We start from the raw sequence: 16,583 nt of genomic DNA on the forward strand, positions 1-16,583 counted from the left end.
GCACTGCAGTTAAAAATATATATATATATATGTGTGTGTGTGTGTGTGTGTGTGTGTGTGTGTGTGTGTGTGTGTGTTTATTTTTCCCCTTATAATGGTGCTCTTTTCTGTGTCCTCATCAGAGTTGCTCTTAATGGACCAGGTGTGGTCATGAGGGCTTTTTCTAGCATACACCTTGACACTTCCCACCCCTGCCTAATTCTTCAGTTCCCAAGCCATGTGTGCGTGCGTTCTGAGGTGTTTGTCACAGCAGCAGCTTCTTCTGGTGCCAGTTTGTCTTGGCGTCTCAGACAGCTGTAACTGGATACTGTACCATGGGTGGCTACAAGGAATGGCAATGTATCTCTTATAGTTTGGGAGGTTGGGAAGTCCAAGATCAAAGCACTGGCTCTTGGAGTCTGAGGAGGGCCCACTTCTCATTCGCAGGTGGCCATCTTCTCGTGGTCACCTTACATGGGACTTCATTTCACAAGGACACCAAGCCCATTCACAAGGGCTCTGCCCTTGTGACTAAATCGCCTCCAAATTCCCTCACATTGAGGATTATGGGTTAACTTATGGATTTGGGGGAATATGAACATTATAAATCAAAGAATTTCATTTATGAAGTGTTCTGAGTGCTGTGAAAGAAGAAAGCCGAGGTTTCTATGGGGGAGGTGGAAACATGCTTTGACTCGGGGTGTCAGGCTAGCTGAGCTGAGGTGTCTGGGTGGGTGTGATCTGAGGTACTTGGGGCAGAACACACATTCCAGGGGTGGGAGCACCAGGAACAAGGCCCTTCCTTTTCAGAGGGCCTTTGTAGGGTCATGATTTCCCCCTTTAAGCCTTAATCTTTGTCCAGGTATCTGAACAGGGGTGGATTAAGACTATCTGTAAGCCCCAAAGACAGCTGTTATAGTAAGCATGTAGTAGATGCTTAGGAAATGAGGTTGGTGGGCTGGGCTTCCAGCCAGCTCCTACACCAGAGAATATCTTCCTCTGAGTTGGCTCCCCAAATCCTAAAGGCCAAGGTTTCCCCCAAAGAGCATTAAAGGCTGAGCTCTCGGCCCTCCTGCCTCTGGCCACGTGCACAGGTTCCACAAGACCAAGCCGGTGCTCTTGTGCTACCACTGGCAGACCTTCCACACGGAGGATGTCCTGAGCATGGCCAAGTACCAGCACCAGTTCCTCGGCACCTCCTCCTACAATGGGGACATCCTCTTCTGGAACGTCAACACATTGAAGCCCATCCTGAGATTCAATGCATCCTTCAGCCCCTTGCCCTTGAAGCCCAGGAAGGTATGGTGGCGGCAGGGGGAACGCTCGCCTCTCACCCTTGTCTCTGCTGAGGGCAGCCAGCAGCAGGGGGGACAGGGAGGGTAGGGGGCACCTGGGAAGCAGAGGGGAGGTGGAGCTTGTTTTGGAGAGGCAGAGAGCCGCAGGTAGATGGCAGTTTCTGTTTATCTTCATGTGACCAATGAGAAAACTGAGTCTCAGAGAGGGTCCACACCTTTCTGGAGGCCACATAACGCACAAGGGGTAGATCTAAACTTGGGCAGTCCGCCCCTGAGCTGGTGCTGCTCCTGTCCTTATTAGGTGTTGCGTAGACTGCTCAGCAGGCTTGGGGAGGGAATTGGGGAACCTGTGCGGTCAGAGTTACCATGTCTTGGCAGACTAACGCTGGAAGGGACTTTAGGGGTTACTTCCTCCTTGGGTTTCCCAAGTGTGTTGGGGAGGGGTGCTTGAAAGCTCTGCCAAGTTGGTTGGTGCTTCCCCAAGAACAGCTCAGGATATTTTTGGTTTTGCTTAAGTTTTGAATCTGTTTTATCCTCTGGACGTCCCTTACATTACGCACAACCGTGACAATATTTGGAACTCACAGTCCATTTGATAGATGGGAAGACTGAGTTCCTCACAGGAGCAGTGTCCTGCCTGTGGGCACTCATGGTGTCAGTGGTGGGCCCAGGGATGGGGTTAGGGGTTTGGTCTGATGTCTTTAAGGGGACAAGGTTTCTAAGAGCAAACCATGGGTGCCAGAGGGCCCTGTGGTGTCGGCCTGGATTTCTCTCTAGATGATGCAGAGCCTCAGGGCTGTTTTCTCCCTGGCACAGGTGCTAACTGAGGGGTGCCTGGATGAGAGGCACTCCAACAAACCCTGCAGGAAGCAAAAGAAGTGGGTACACAAGGTGCCCCCAAAGTCCTCCAGGGTGACAACCAATGCCAGCCTGAGGCGGAATCTGGTGTCGGCACCCCCTGTGATGAGCCACTCATTCTCCCCCTCGCTCCCAAGACACCAGAGATCCTACATTCCTGTGCCCTACAAGGTGGGAGAAGCGCCCTCCATCTGCGTCTTTCTTATTGTGTTTGTGTTCTTATTTGGATGCACCTTTTCAGGGTGACTGTCACCATTAGCCCACTTGTTTTGAGATGGCCAGAGAGCAGAGTCCTTCCCTATCCCAGACCTACTGCATCTGATCCCCCATGCTGCGGCAGGACAGACCCTGCTGCCTCCCCAGGGCAATGCCAGGCCAGGCTCAAGAGTCTGAAGGCTGAGAGTCAGGACCTGCAGGAAAAAACCCTGGAAACCTGAAGTTGGGTATTAGATCCTGGGCCAGTTCTCAAGCTTGAGCCCCCAGCCCCGACCCAGGAGTGAGCACGGACCCCCGGGCTGCTCCAGCAAGCCTTGCCTCCTTGCAGACCAGTCTGCAGAGGGGTGAAGCAGAGTTGCCGGCCAAGTACTTCCTTCCTCCTCTGAGCTGTCTTGGCCCCAGGATGGACCCTTCCAAGAATGAATGACTGTTCTGTTTGGGGGGACAGGGAGAAAGCAGGAGGAGCTACTTCTCTTGACATCAGGAGTTGCTGGCCTTGCGCTTGTAGCAGTGACCACAGTATCCCCATGATGAGCACAGGGATCTCTCATGTGGTGCTCAAGGAGCCACTGTGTTCATTTCCATAATCAGGGCCTAATTCCAGCTCCTGGGCAATGAGGCTTGGGTGAGAAACACCACCTTCTCCAAGTGCATGATCATTGCCAGGCATGGGGCAGTGTAGACCCAGCCCCAGCGTGATCGGCTGGGACATACTTTTGCTAAAATGCATGCACTTTATATACTGTGAGACACCCAGGCCATCTTTGAAGGCTCAGGGTTACCCTGCAGTCAAATCTTCTAGAGCAGTGGGGCCTCGGGTTCCTTGAGCCTCACTTTTAACCAGGGTGATCACTTCTAGGACAAAGGAAGGGTCTTCTCCAAAGACAAACTCAAGTCTCTGCCCCAGTGAGCAAGGCTGCTAGTCACTTAAAATGTTGATTCCCTAGCCATCCGCATGTCCTAAGGCTCAGGACCCACCAGATACTCCACCGGACTTTTCTCTACTGTGGGAGGCCACGGGTGGCTGCCCTTTAATCATCCACCTGATCAATGCCCTCATGGTGACCCGGGAGACCTATTTTTCTTTCTAGATGCTTCTCAGCCTTGATCGATCCGGGCTGGCAAGAGACACCTTTACCAAACAGTCAATGTACAAAGAGGCCCAAAGGAAAAAGGGGGAACTTCAGAAGAAGCTGCTGCTGCAACAGTCCAGAGCCTCCGTGGAAAAGGTCGCTGTGCTCAGCCAGGGGCCGGGGTCAGGGGGAGGGGGCGCAGGGTGTGGCTAGGAAAGGCCCCAGTGCCCAGGGAGCATTCTGGAGTCAGGGTTGCTGTCTGGGAACAGCTCCTCAGGGTGGGTCAGGGAGAGCCAGGGATGTGGGTGGTGTCCCTCCTAGTTGGGGGCTTGGGCTGGGGAGGGGAGGGTGTTGGGTACCCCATGCAGGTGGGGCTGGCTCTTCGTTCTCTTCCTCTTCTACTTTTCTCTGTCTGACCCTGCATGCCCCTCCTGAAAATGCGCTGTGTGTTCATGTTGGGGTGCTGCAGGCCTGTCCCTTCATCCAGCTGCAGGGACCAAGGACTCAGAAACAAGGGGCAGGTGATACCTTCAGAGCTGGCCTGTGGTGGTGGGGTGGGGAGCTGGGAGGAGCTCATTCCCCCCTTCAGGTTATGAATTTTCTTCCAAAAATACCTTTTAAAACCTTTTAAAAAGTAATAATGCAAGTTAATAAGAAGAAAACAAGTGTGTATTGGGGCGAGGGAGGAGATCCCGGATATCTCTCACTCCTGATAAAGAGGGAGACCTGACAGTCTTCAAAGCCTGAGTTCTTTTAACTCTTTGGATGGCTACTGTTGGGAAGTCCTTGGGCTTTTTGCTTGGCCTGGTGGTCTAAATATAATAAAGATTTGTGTCATGAGTCTTGGTTGGATTTGTGTGACTGACCCTGGTGGTTTCTGTGTGAGGCCGCCCTCTTCTGAGGCTGACCTCCACCCCTGGCTTCTAAATGCCCTTTCTCCAAGAGCAGACATGTCCCTTCTCTCTGGGAGTTGGGTGGTTGGTTGAGAGGGTCCAGCGCTTTTGGGTCACCCCTGGTTTTGACACCACTGGTTACCAGTGTCCTGCTCCCTCATGTGTTGAAGCATAACATTGGAGAAGTCCGCCGAGGCAAGCATACGAAGCAGGGGTTATTTAAAAGGGGGTAACATAGACTTCTCCTGGAAGGGAGAAGGGGGCCGGAGCTGGTGGCCTGGTATCCCAAGAAGCGAGGGTGTTCTGCCCTCTTATGTGTCCTAGGCTTCCTTTGTTCTCCTTTCTCTCTGTCCTTCCTGCTAGCTCACACCTTGGTGGGGGGATGGCCAAAAGGTAAGAAGCAGATGGGCTATAGGGGCCAAGTTGGAGTGCTCTGGGCAGGAAGGGGGCTAATTAATAACTCCCTAGGGAGGGACAATCCCTGAGACAGATTACCTTAGCAGCAGGTTGGAGCAGGGGCAGGTTATCCTCTGAAGGAATTAACTTTTCCAGTCCCTCTATTCTCTGGATCTGACTCTTGCCTGTCTGCCTGTCTAATTCTGGCTTCAGTTTTGGTTCTAGTGGAAGAAGAGCTCAGGTTGGGTGGGGCAATGATGCCTTAGCAGAAGGGTCTTGCCTGTGGTCTTCCTGTCCACCGCTTCTAACTGACCATCTTGGAAGCAAGTGTGAAGGGGAAGGCAGCCAGTGCAGGGGGCGAAACTGTGCCCCTTAGAGCCTGTTGATAATGCATATGCCTTGGCCTTCTCAGTAGTGGTCAAGGACCTTTGGTCCCCTGTGTCTGGGACCACCGGACTGAGCAAGCTAAAACGCCCAGTAGGAAGTGGGCTAAGTATCTTGTTTTGGACTCAATGGCAATAGGGATAATCAAGATTTTTTTTGTTGTTGTTGGTTGACAATATGTTTTGGGGACACAAAAGCCATCATACTGTAAAGTTATGACTTAGCAGAAGTGGTGAGGCCTCAAGTTCCCCTTCTGATTGGTTCTGCCATCTGATGGTGCTCTCAGCCTCCAGCAGGAGGCAGCCAAGAAGCTCTCTTCATGCTCACTGTGCGGAGCAGCTTCTTACATGGCCCCGCGTGGGCCTCAGGAGTGACATGTAAGGCTCAAGTGAGCAGAGGGGGAATTATCAAAGGGACGAGCAAAGCAAGACTTGAGCAAGAATTTGGTTAAAATACTCTCTCAGCAGTTGGCTGGAAAACACGGGCATTTTGCTGTAGGTTTATGTGAGTGGGAATGAGCTCCTTCCTCACTTTGAGTTAATAGGTCTTGAAAATTTCTGTTGGAGACTTATGACAAATCAAACCAAGGGGAAGGCACAGGGAAGTACTAGGGAATGAAACTGTATATCTTGTTTTCAACAAATATTTATTGATCTTGTACTATGTGTCATTGTAGTTATTGTGCTATTGTCACTGTAGCTACTGAGGACAAAGCCATAACAAAAACCAGACTCAAATCCCTGCCCTCAAGTAGCTCATAATCCAGTGTGATGTTTCGAATCACCAGCTGAGTAGAAAGGGACATCTAGGAAATTGGGGACCAGGTTGGTATGGTGACTTGCCCAGGTCCCAGAGGAATGTGTGACAGCAGCCAGAGTAAATGCTGGCTTGAGGCTGTGCCGAGCCAGGCCTACTTCTCCCGCAGATCATCTTCCTGCAGACCAGGCCTCGCCAGCCACACACAGCTGCCATGCTGAGCAGCTGCATCGACGGCCACATCTACGCTTGGTCCCTCCATGGGAATGGAGGCCTGCTGGGCAAGTTCCCTGTGGACCTTAAGGATAATGGGGATGTGGTTGTGGGTGCCATGGCCACTGATGAAAATGACTGGATCCTCATCACAGGGGATTGTAAAGGACACATCAAGGTGAGGAAAGACTGTGTTGAGATTGGGGGACTGGCATCAGTCAAATGCTGCCCACCCCTTTGCTCCAAGGTCCTTACCTACCCCCTGCTTCCTCTGGGTACTGGATTCATTTGTAAAACACTGGGGGTGGATTACTTAGGAGTCCCTTCCTGCTCTGGCCTGGCCACCAAAATGGCCACCAAAAGGCCTTTTCAAGAAGCCTTTCTCTGTGATTCTTCTGCTCCACTGTTATCCTACATCTCCATCCCCAGCCAGGTGTCTCAAGTGATCAGTTGTCTCAGGAGCTGATTTTGTGCTTTTTGGGGCAGGTGTGTCTCATCCTTGAGCCAGTCACACGCCTCTGCTGGCTAATCAAGGGGTGTGGCTGAGAAGACCCTAAGGCCATGGTTATAGTCTGAAAGCTAGAAGAACTGCTCCTAAAGAGTAGTTTGGGAAGAGCCCACAGAGCAGGATTGGGTCAAGGGCTGCTAAGTCAATAACCCACACTTTGTGCCTAGATCTGGGACATTAAGGATTACTGCATACTTATCCACCAGCAGCCACTGCATACCAGCGAGAGCAAGATCCCCATTGAAACAGAGAACAAGTTCCGGATCTTAATTCCTAAACGGTTCCAAATGAACATCCCACACTACATTCCCTTGAAGGAGACGGAGGTAGGAAGGTTACTGGAGGGTCAGTCAGAAGAATGTCCCCATAAGGAGCTGGTTCACTTACTGAGATTATGACTCTACTTATGTGGAAAAGCATTATTTTGGGGATGTTAATTCTTTTCTTAAAATTTTTTATTTGTTCTTTTTAGTTATACAGTACAGTAGAGTGTATTTTGACATATCCTACATCCATGGAGTGTAACTTCCCATTCCTGTAGCTTCTGTGGTCCTACATGGTATGCAGTTGCACTGGTCGTGTTCCTATATGACCATAGGAATGTTATGTCTGGTTCATTCTACAGTCTTTCCCATTCCCATCCTGCTCTACTCCCCTTGCTCCTCCCTCTTCCAATCAGGTGAACCTGCAACCCCTGCCCTCTAACCTCTTGTGAGTCAGCATCCACATGTCAGAGAGAAGATTGGACTTTGGTTTTTTGGAATTGGCTTATTTCACTTAGCTTGACAGTCTCCAGGTCCCTCCATTTAAATGTAAATGCTATAATTTCATTCTTCCTTAAGTCCTTTGTTTATTTTTAAATTGGGTTGTTGCTGTTGAGTTGCTCGGGTTCCTTATATATTTTGAATATTAACCCTTTATGAGATGTGTGGTTTATAATTATCCCCCCCCCCACACACACACTCTTGTGGGTTTCTTCTCCCCTTGTTGATCTTGAGTCGATATTTGTATACAGTGTGAGATAAAGATCCAGTTTCATTTTTCTATATGTAGATATCCAGTTTTCCCAGCACTATTTATTCATGAGACTGTCCTCCCCCATTGTGTGTTCTTGCCATCTTGGTCAAAAATCATTTGTTCATAACTAGAAATGTACCTGTAGGCTGTCTGTTCTGTTCCAGTGCCATGCTATTTTGATGATGGGAGCTTTACTATATATATATATATATATATTTTTTTTTTTTTTTAAAGAGAGAGACAGAGAGAGAGAATTTTTTAATATTTATTTTTTGGTTCTCAGAGGACACAACATCTTTGTTGGTATGTGGTGCTGAGGATCGAACCCGGGCCGCACGCATGCCAGGCAAGCGCGCTACTGCTTGAGCCACATCCCTAGCCCGTACAATATATTTTGAAGCCAGGAAGTGTGATGCCTCCAGCTTTGTTCTTTTTTAAACTTTTTTGTAATTGTGGATGGACAGGATGCCTTTATTTTATTTGTTTATTTTTATGTGGTGCTGAGGATCGAACCCAGTGCCTCAAACATGCTCAGCAAGTGCTCTGCTACTGAGCTACAGCCCCAGCCCCAAGCTTTGTTCTTTTTGCTCAAGACGACATTGGCTATTCAGGGTCTCTTGTGGTTCTATGAAATGTAAGGATTGTTTTTTCAGTTCAATGACATTGAAATTTTGATAAGAATTTCTCTGGATCTGTAGGTTGCCTTGGGTAGTATGGACATTTTAACAATCATTCTTTTTAAATTTAGTTTGTATTGGTATCTATTAATTATACAGAATAGTGGATTTCATTGTGACCTGTCCACTTGTGCATATTGTTCTTAATTCATTATTCCAACCTATGAAACCAGGCTATCTTTTCATTTATGTTTTTTTCCCTTCAATTTCTTTAATCTGTGTTATATAATTTTTAGTGTATAAGTTTTCTATGGATAAATTTACCTCTAAGTATTTTTGTTATTGTTGTTGCAATTGTAAAGAGGGTTGTTTTATTGCTTTCCTTTTCAGATATTTCATTATTAGTGTTTAGAAACACTACTGATTTTGTCTGTTGATTTTGTATCTTGCAACTTTTCTGAATTCATTTATTAGCACTAAGAGTTTATTTTTGTTGTTCTGTGGTAGAGTACTCACCTAGCATGTTTGAGGTGCTGGGTTTGATCCTTAGTACCTCATAAATATAAAATAAAGATATTGTGTCCACCTATTACTAAAAAATAAATATTAAAAAAAACAAGTGGCGAGAGTGGGCATTCTTTTTTATCTTGATCTTAGAGGAAAAGCTTTCAAATTTTTATGTTGAGTATGAGGTTAGCTATGGGTTTGTCAGAGGTGGTTTCTATTGTGTTGAGGTACATCCCCTCTATACCTAATTTTTAAAAAAAATATTTTAGTTGTCAATGGACATTTATTTTATTTATTTATATGTAGTGCTGAGAATTGAACCCAGTGTTTCACACATGCTGGGTAAGCACTCTGCCACTGAACCACAATCTCAACCCCTGTTCCTAATTTCTTGAGAGTTTTTATTATGATAAGGTGTTGAGCTTTGTCAAATGCTTTTTCTGCATCTATCAGATGATCATTTTTTTAATGTGGTGTCACAGTTATAAATCTGCATATGTTAGCCATCCTTGCATCTCAGGGATGGCAAATATTCTTGAAAGTCAGATCTAATGATTAAGTGATATTTTACTTTATAGAATTATAAATATTAATTGTATAAAAGAATCATATCATTTAACTTGTTACCTATTATTGGACTTCAGGGAAGTTTAAAATTTTATTATAAAAAAATGGACAAAACTTAGAAAAACTTTAACTAAAACTGACTAAAGAAGAAATAGAAAATCTGAAGAGTCGATCTGAATATAACAAGAATAAAACTTCCTACCAAGAAAAGTCAAGGTTCAAATGTTTTCAATGAATCCTACCAACTATTGAAAGAATTAATGCCAGTTCTCCACAAATTCTTCCAAAAGAGTTTTATATGATACCAAAGCCAGAAAAGGTATCACAATAAAACAAAACTACCAACCAGTATTTCTTATGAATATACATGCAAAAATCTTAAACAAAATTCTAGCAAATTGAAGCCAGCAATATATGAAAGATTCATATACCATGACCAAATGAGAGTTATCCCAGGGAGGCAGAGTTGGTTCAGTATCTAAAATCAATGTGATACAATATATTGACTGAGAGAATACAAAAGCTCATCTCAATAGATGATGAAAGAGCATTTGACCAAATTGACCAACTTTTCTGATTTAAACACTCCATAAACTAAGAAAGGAACTTCCTCAACCTTGTAAAGACCATCTGTGAAAATTCACAGCTAACTTAATGTTGAAATACCAAATACCTTCCCCTAATATCAGGAATAAGATAAGAAAGTCCAGTCTTGCCACTTCTATTTAACATTTTACTGGAAGGTCATTTGGGAAAGAAAGTAGAATAAAAGGCTTCTATATTGTAATGGAAGTACTAAAACTATCTTTATATGTAGATGACATGATTTTGTAAATAGAAAATCCTAAAAAATCTACTAAGATTCTATTACAGCTAATAAATTAATTCAATGGAATGGAATATATTAATTTAAGATCAATATACAACATCAAGATATTTGGATAAACTAACAATGAGCATTTAAAAATTAAAATGAAGGAAAAATGTTTCCCTTGCAAATGGCATTAAAAAAATTAAAATAGGAACTAATTAGCAAAAGAAGTGCAAATCTGTGCTCTGAAAACTGCAAAACATTATTAAAAGAAATTAAACAAAGCCTAAATAAATGGAAACACATCCCATGTTCATGTAGTAGAAGATTTAACACTATTAGTATAGCATACTTTCCAAAATGATTCATTATAGTTTAAATAAAATCTCAGCTGTTGTTTTTTTTTAGACCCCAAAATTCATGTGGAAATGCGAAGGATCTAGAATAGTCAAAAACAAAAACACCCCCGCCCCAAAACTCCCCAGAACCAAAACCAAAACACATAGCATGATAACAACAAGAAATCTTAAAGTCTTAAAAAAAGAAAGAAAGAAAGGAAAAGAAAAAAACAGCATGATTCATTAAAAAGTACTGGGATACCTGATGAAATATTAAGAGAAAACCAAATCATTATCTTATATCTTAAAATAAATACTTAAATGGTCAAAACTTAATCCAAAGCTACAGTAATCATGACAGTGTAGTGCTGGCATAAGTAAAAACATAGGTCAGTGGAAATTATATATTTGAGAAGGGACTAGTACTAGAATATATGAAGAACTTAATTAAATATAAATAACCCAATCAAAATATGGGCAAAAGAGCTAAACAGACATTTCTTCAGAGAAGATATGCAAATGGCCTGTGAGTGTATGAAATAAGACTGAATATTGTGAGCTATCAAGGAAATGCATGCAAAACAATAATGAGGTCCTACTTCATACTGAGTAGCTTGGCTACAGATAATAATAAGCATTGATTAGATACAGGCAAATTTTTGATTGCCTATCACTTTCTTATTCAGAGAAAAGGTAAATGTTTGTTCTTTTTTCTCCGCTATACTGGGAATTAACACAGGACCTCATATGTGTTAGGCAAGCACTCTACTACTGAACCTTCACTTATTATTTCTTTTAAAAGTTTGTTGATTCATTAAAAATAATCTTCAAGGGGCTGGGGTCATGGCTCAGAGGTAGAGAGCTCGTCTACCATGTGTGAGGTGCTGGGTTCAATCCTCAGCACCACATAAAAATAAAATAAAGATTTTTTTTAAAAAAAGAATAATCTTCAATCATTTAAGTATCTATTTTAAGATATAATATAATGATTTGGGGGCTGGGGGATATAACTCAGTTGGTGGAGTGCTTGCTTTACATGCACAAAGCCCTGGGTTCAATCCCCAGCACCACAAAAAAAAAAAAAAAAAAAAAAAAAGATAATGATTTGGTTTTCTCTTAATATTTCATCAGGTATCCCAGTAATATTTATTGAATAATGCTTTTTATTACTACTATTTTTTTTTGTACCAGGGATTGAACCAAGGATGCTTAACCACTGATTCACATCCCTATCTCTTTTTATTTTTTTATTTTTGAGACAGGTTCTCACTAAGTTGCTTATAGCCTCAATAAGTTGCTGAGGCTGGTTTTGAACTCGTGATCCTCCTGTCTCAGCCTCTTGAGCCACTGAGATTACAGGTGTGCGTCACCATGCCTGGCTTCTATTGCCACTCATACCAAAATTTTATGTATATTCAGGTTGGTTTTTTGAGTTCTCAGTTTTCTTTCATTGTTCTATTTATAGTTTACATTATTCTGACCTAACCATACTTGACTGTAGCAGAATAAATGCCCCTTTTTAATCTTGTTAATTTAAAAATGGGCCTGTTAATTTTCATCCATTTTCCAGTTAAGTAGAGTTGTATTATCTGTGGTATAATGTTATATATTACTTACTCACCCCTAGATATTTTGGATATATATCTTCTCCCAATGTTCAACTGAAGAACTTTAGAATACCTGGACTCTTGTCCTGGCAACATCTCTAACTCTTGCTTATCTCCTCTGTAAGACACAGAGAATCTTATATGTCCTGTAAGGTGGTGAGGTTCAAAAGGGGTAATCTGTATAGGTGATAAATAATGTAGACATTTGAAAATGCTTTTTATGATTTTACCAACGGAGACAGGGCCAGAGAAGTTCTGGGAAATACCAAAGGTCATCAGTGAGGTATGTGGAATGTGTCCAGAACAAGAATGCTGAAGATCCAGGGCCCTTCCACTGGGCTCTGCTGTCTGCAGTCCTGAATGCCTGCAGATGAGTTTGTGTGACAGCCTTGGAGTAAGTCATTTCCTGTTCTCTATAGGTTGTGGCTGGCCAGATCATTTCCCTGGTTCCCCCCAAGCTCCTGAATACCTGGAGAGGCCATTTGGAAAGCATTGTGGACATCCTGTACATAGACACCTTCCAACTGGTCATCAGCGCTGGCCAGGACCGGGACGTCAAGGCTTGGAAACTCTCTGGTGATGCCATTGGTATGGGGCCTACCAAAGCATACCCATACCCATGTTCATTCCTGTCCCTGTCCCTGATAGAACATAAGCTGACATGAACGTGTACCCTGTGGGTAGGGAGGTCTCAGACCACAGCCACTGCCTTTGCTCAAATAGGATTACAGGATGCGCATCTGTCTGGTCGCCCATTCAGTACTCTGTCCATTCAGCCGTCAGCCATCCATCCACTCATTCACTCACCCACCCACCTTATTTCCCTTTGTATATTTTTGAAAATCATATATATGATAAAGTATGTTCTTTTCTTTTTTTTTAAAGTGAACTTAATTGTTATGTTATACTTAAAGAAGAACCACAAACCTAAAGGATTCATCTTGGTGAATTTCCAGAAACTAGCACTCCAAGGTCTCCCCTCACATTTCCCTCTGGGACCATCACTAACAACTCCTCTTCAGAATTAGCATCACCCTGATGTCTAAATCCATATATTAAGTGTGTCTGGTTTTGAATTTGATAGAAACAGAATCATGTAATATGTTCTCCTTTCTCTCAGCATTTCATTTGTGAGAGTCATCCATTTGTGTGGGTGGTAGTTCATTCATTCTTATTGAACTGGATACCATAATTTACTTGTCTTTGTTGTTATTGGGCATTGGGGTTGTTTCTAGCTATTTTGAGTAACTAAAAATAATGCAGCTATGAACATTCTTATATGTATTCTTAGGTAAACAAATGTAGGCATTTTGTTTGGCTATGCATCCAGAAATGTGATTCCCAAATTACAGAAAGCATAGTATTCAGTCCCAGTTGATGTTGCTAAATGATTTTTCAAAGTAGTTATCAGTTTGCCTTCTTTCACCTGCTGCGTTTAAGAATTTTCATTGCCCCATAATTTTGACAACACTTGGTATTGTCAGTGCTTTGCATTTTAGCCACTTTGAAGAGTTATGTAATGGCATCTCATTGTGGTTTTATTTGACTTTCCCTGGTGACTACTGAGGTTAAGTGTCTATATATTGGTCACTTGGTGGCTGTATTCATTTGTTAAATGCTTGTTCAGAATTTTTGCCCATTTTTCTGTAGAATTGTCTTCTTTTGAATGTATGGGAGTTACTTATGTTTTCTGGATATGAGTCATTTGACAATTACATATTTTATGGATTCTCCTTTCATCTTGTGGCCTACTTCTCATTCTTGGTCATAAGTTTTGATGATCAGAAGTTATTCATTTCAAAGGTAGATCATTTTATCTGTCTCATCACTTCTGGCTGATGTTTTGCATCTTTTTTGTATTGTAGCATAACCCAAAGGACATAAAATACACTCTCTTAACAAAATGCTAAGTATACAGTATTGTTAACATACATACTCTGTTATCTCTAGAACCTTTTCATCTTGCATGATTGAAACTATACCCATACACGGCCACTCCCCACTGCTCTCCTCAGTCCCTGGCATTTGCAATTCTACTTGCGTTTTGTGTGATTTCATTACTTTGATGTCTCATGTGGAATTGTGCAGTATTTGTCATTCTGTACACGGCTTATTTCACTTAGCACAGTATTCTCAAGGTTCATCAGTGTTGTAGGTATCACAGATTTCCTCCCATTGTAGGGCTGGAAAATAGTCCATTGTGTGTCTATATCCTGCTCTCTGTGTTCATTCACTCACCAGCAGACACCTAGGTTGCCTCCATCTCTTGGCTGTGGTGAATAATGCTGCATTGAAACCTGGGAGTGCACAATCTTTGTAATCCTGTTTTAATTGGTTTTATTTTTAAGTCCTTAGTATTTATTTTGGATAAATAACAAGAAGGGGATTGCTAGATAATGATGGTAGTTGTATTTTTAATATTTTGAGGAACTGTCCTACTGTTTGCATAGTAACTATACAATTTTACATTCCCATAAAGGTTTTGATTTCTCTGAATCTTCTCCAACACTTTTTATTATCTGTTTTTCTGATAACAGCCATTTTAACAGGTGCAAGGTGATACCTCTTTATGGTGTGGGTTTATACTTCCCTGATGATTAGGAATATTGAGCATCTTTTAATGAACCTTTTAGCCCCTTTTAATGTCTTCCCTTTGGGAAAATGTGTGCTCAAGGCCTTTGCCCATTTAAAAATCATCTATTTTTATTGTTTTGCTTTTAGCTTGTAGGATATATATATATTGGATACTAACCCCTGGTTAGATACATGGTTTATATTCACAAAATATTTCCTCCCATTCCACAGTTTGCCTTTTCACCCTCATATTTATTTCCTTTGCTCTTTGAAGCTTTTTGGTTTGATGTAGTCTCATTTGTCTATTTTTGCTTTTTGGTGTCATCTCCAGGAAACCATTGCCAAAACTACTTTTAGGAAGCTTTTCCCTATGTTTTCTTCTAGGAGTTTTATAGTTCCAGGTTTTATTTTTAAGTGTTCAGTATATTTTGAGATGAAGGTCCAATTTCCTTCTTTTGCGTGTAGATACTCAGTTTCGCACATCGTTTGTTTAAGAAACTGTCTGTCCCCTTTTTAATAGTCTTGTCACTCTTGTCAAAGATCATTTGATTATTTCTTTTGCTATACAGAAACTTTTTATTTCCCACTTGTCTGTTTTTTGCTTTTGCTGTCTGTGCTTTTGGCATATGGATGGGTTTATTTATGCTGTTTGGTTTATGTGCTTGTCTTTGTGCCAATATCATACTATTTGATTACTGAAGCTTTGTAATATGTTTTGAAATTAGGAAATGTGAGGTTTTAGGCTTACTGCTCCACTTTCTCCTCCCAGCCAGGTTTTCTCTTTTACTTCAAATATTTTGGCTATTGAGGGTTCCTCTGTACTTTTATATGAATTTAGGAATGTTTTCCCTATTTCTGAAAAAAAATGGTGTTGAGATTTTGATAGGGAATGCACTGAATCTGTAGGTTACTTTGGGTAGTAGGGACATTTTAACAATTTTAAGTCTACCAAATGATGAACACCCGATGTTTTCCCATTTATTTATGTTGTCTTTAATTTCTTTCAGTAATGTTTTATAGATTGCAGGATATAATGTCTTTTGCCTCCTTGTTTAAGTTTACGCCTAAATATTCTACTCTTTGATACATTTTTAATTAATTTATTTATTTTTGCAGTGCTAGGGATTAAACTCAGGAGTGTTCTACAACTGAACCAAAGTCCCAGCCCTTTTTTTAAAATTTTATTTTGAGATTGGGTCTCTCTAAGTTGGTAAGGCTTTTCTTCAACTTGTGATTCTCCTGTCTTAGTTTTCTGAGTTGCTGGGATTAAAGCCATGCCACTACTGTGTCTGGCTTGATGCATTTTTAAATGGGATTATTTTCTTAATTTCCTATTTGTATTGCTCATTTTATTTTTAATTTTTGGTACTGGGGATTGAACCCACAGGCATGCCACCACTGAGTCACATTTCCAGTCCTTTTTATTTATTTTTATTTTTTTCCTTTTAGTTTTTATTTATCTTTAATTTTTATTTTTAAATTTCTTATTTTTTTCCTTTTTATTTTGAGACAGGATCTCACTAAGTTGCTAGGCTGGACTAAAACTTGCAATCCTCCTATCTCATCATCCTGAGTAGCTTGCTTATTGTTCTTGGGTAGAAACCCAACTGATTTGTGTACATTGATTTTCATATCTTATAAATTTTCTGAATTCATTTATTAGTTATCACAGTTTAAAATTTTTTTGATGGTTTTCTACATACAACGTCATGTTACCTGCAAACAAAAATACTTTCTTTCTTATTTGGATGTCATTATTTCTTTTTTTTGCCTAATTACTCTAGCTAGGATTTCTAGTCCTACACTGAATAGAAGTGATGGAAATAAGTATCCTTGCCTATTCCTGACCTTAGAGGAAAAGCTTTCGGTTTTTCACAATGGAATATGATGTTATCTGTGTGCCTTCCATTATTATTTGAGGCAATTTCCTTCTGTTTCCAGTTTGCTCAAAGTTTTTATCACGAAAGAATGTTG

At 41.8% G+C, this 16,583-nt stretch overlaps 1 protein-coding gene across 1 annotated transcript in view; it reads left to right on the plus strand.

The window, feature by feature from the left end:
• Efcab8 (EF-hand calcium binding domain 8) overlaps window positions 1–16,583 on the plus strand; it is a 59,861-nt gene that overhangs the window by 33,643 nt on the left and 9,635 nt on the right. The window contains exons 17-22 of the mRNA XM_026402099.2: window positions 1,074–1,278; window positions 2,091–2,303; window positions 3,440–3,577; window positions 6,020–6,241; window positions 6,739–6,897; window positions 12,455–12,623. Of these exons, the coding sequence (XP_026257884.2) occupies window positions 1,074–1,278; window positions 2,091–2,303; window positions 3,440–3,577; window positions 6,020–6,241; window positions 6,739–6,897; window positions 12,455–12,623 (1,106 nt within the window). The remainder of the gene's footprint in view (window positions 1–1,073; window positions 1,279–2,090; window positions 2,304–3,439; window positions 3,578–6,019; window positions 6,242–6,738; window positions 6,898–12,454; window positions 12,624–16,583) is intronic.

Source organism: Urocitellus parryii, chromosome 6 (assembly GCF_045843805.1).
Source record: "Urocitellus parryii isolate mUroPar1 chromosome 6, mUroPar1.hap1, whole genome shotgun sequence".
NCBI classification, from domain to species: Eukaryota; Metazoa; Chordata; class Mammalia; order Rodentia; family Sciuridae; genus Urocitellus; species Urocitellus parryii.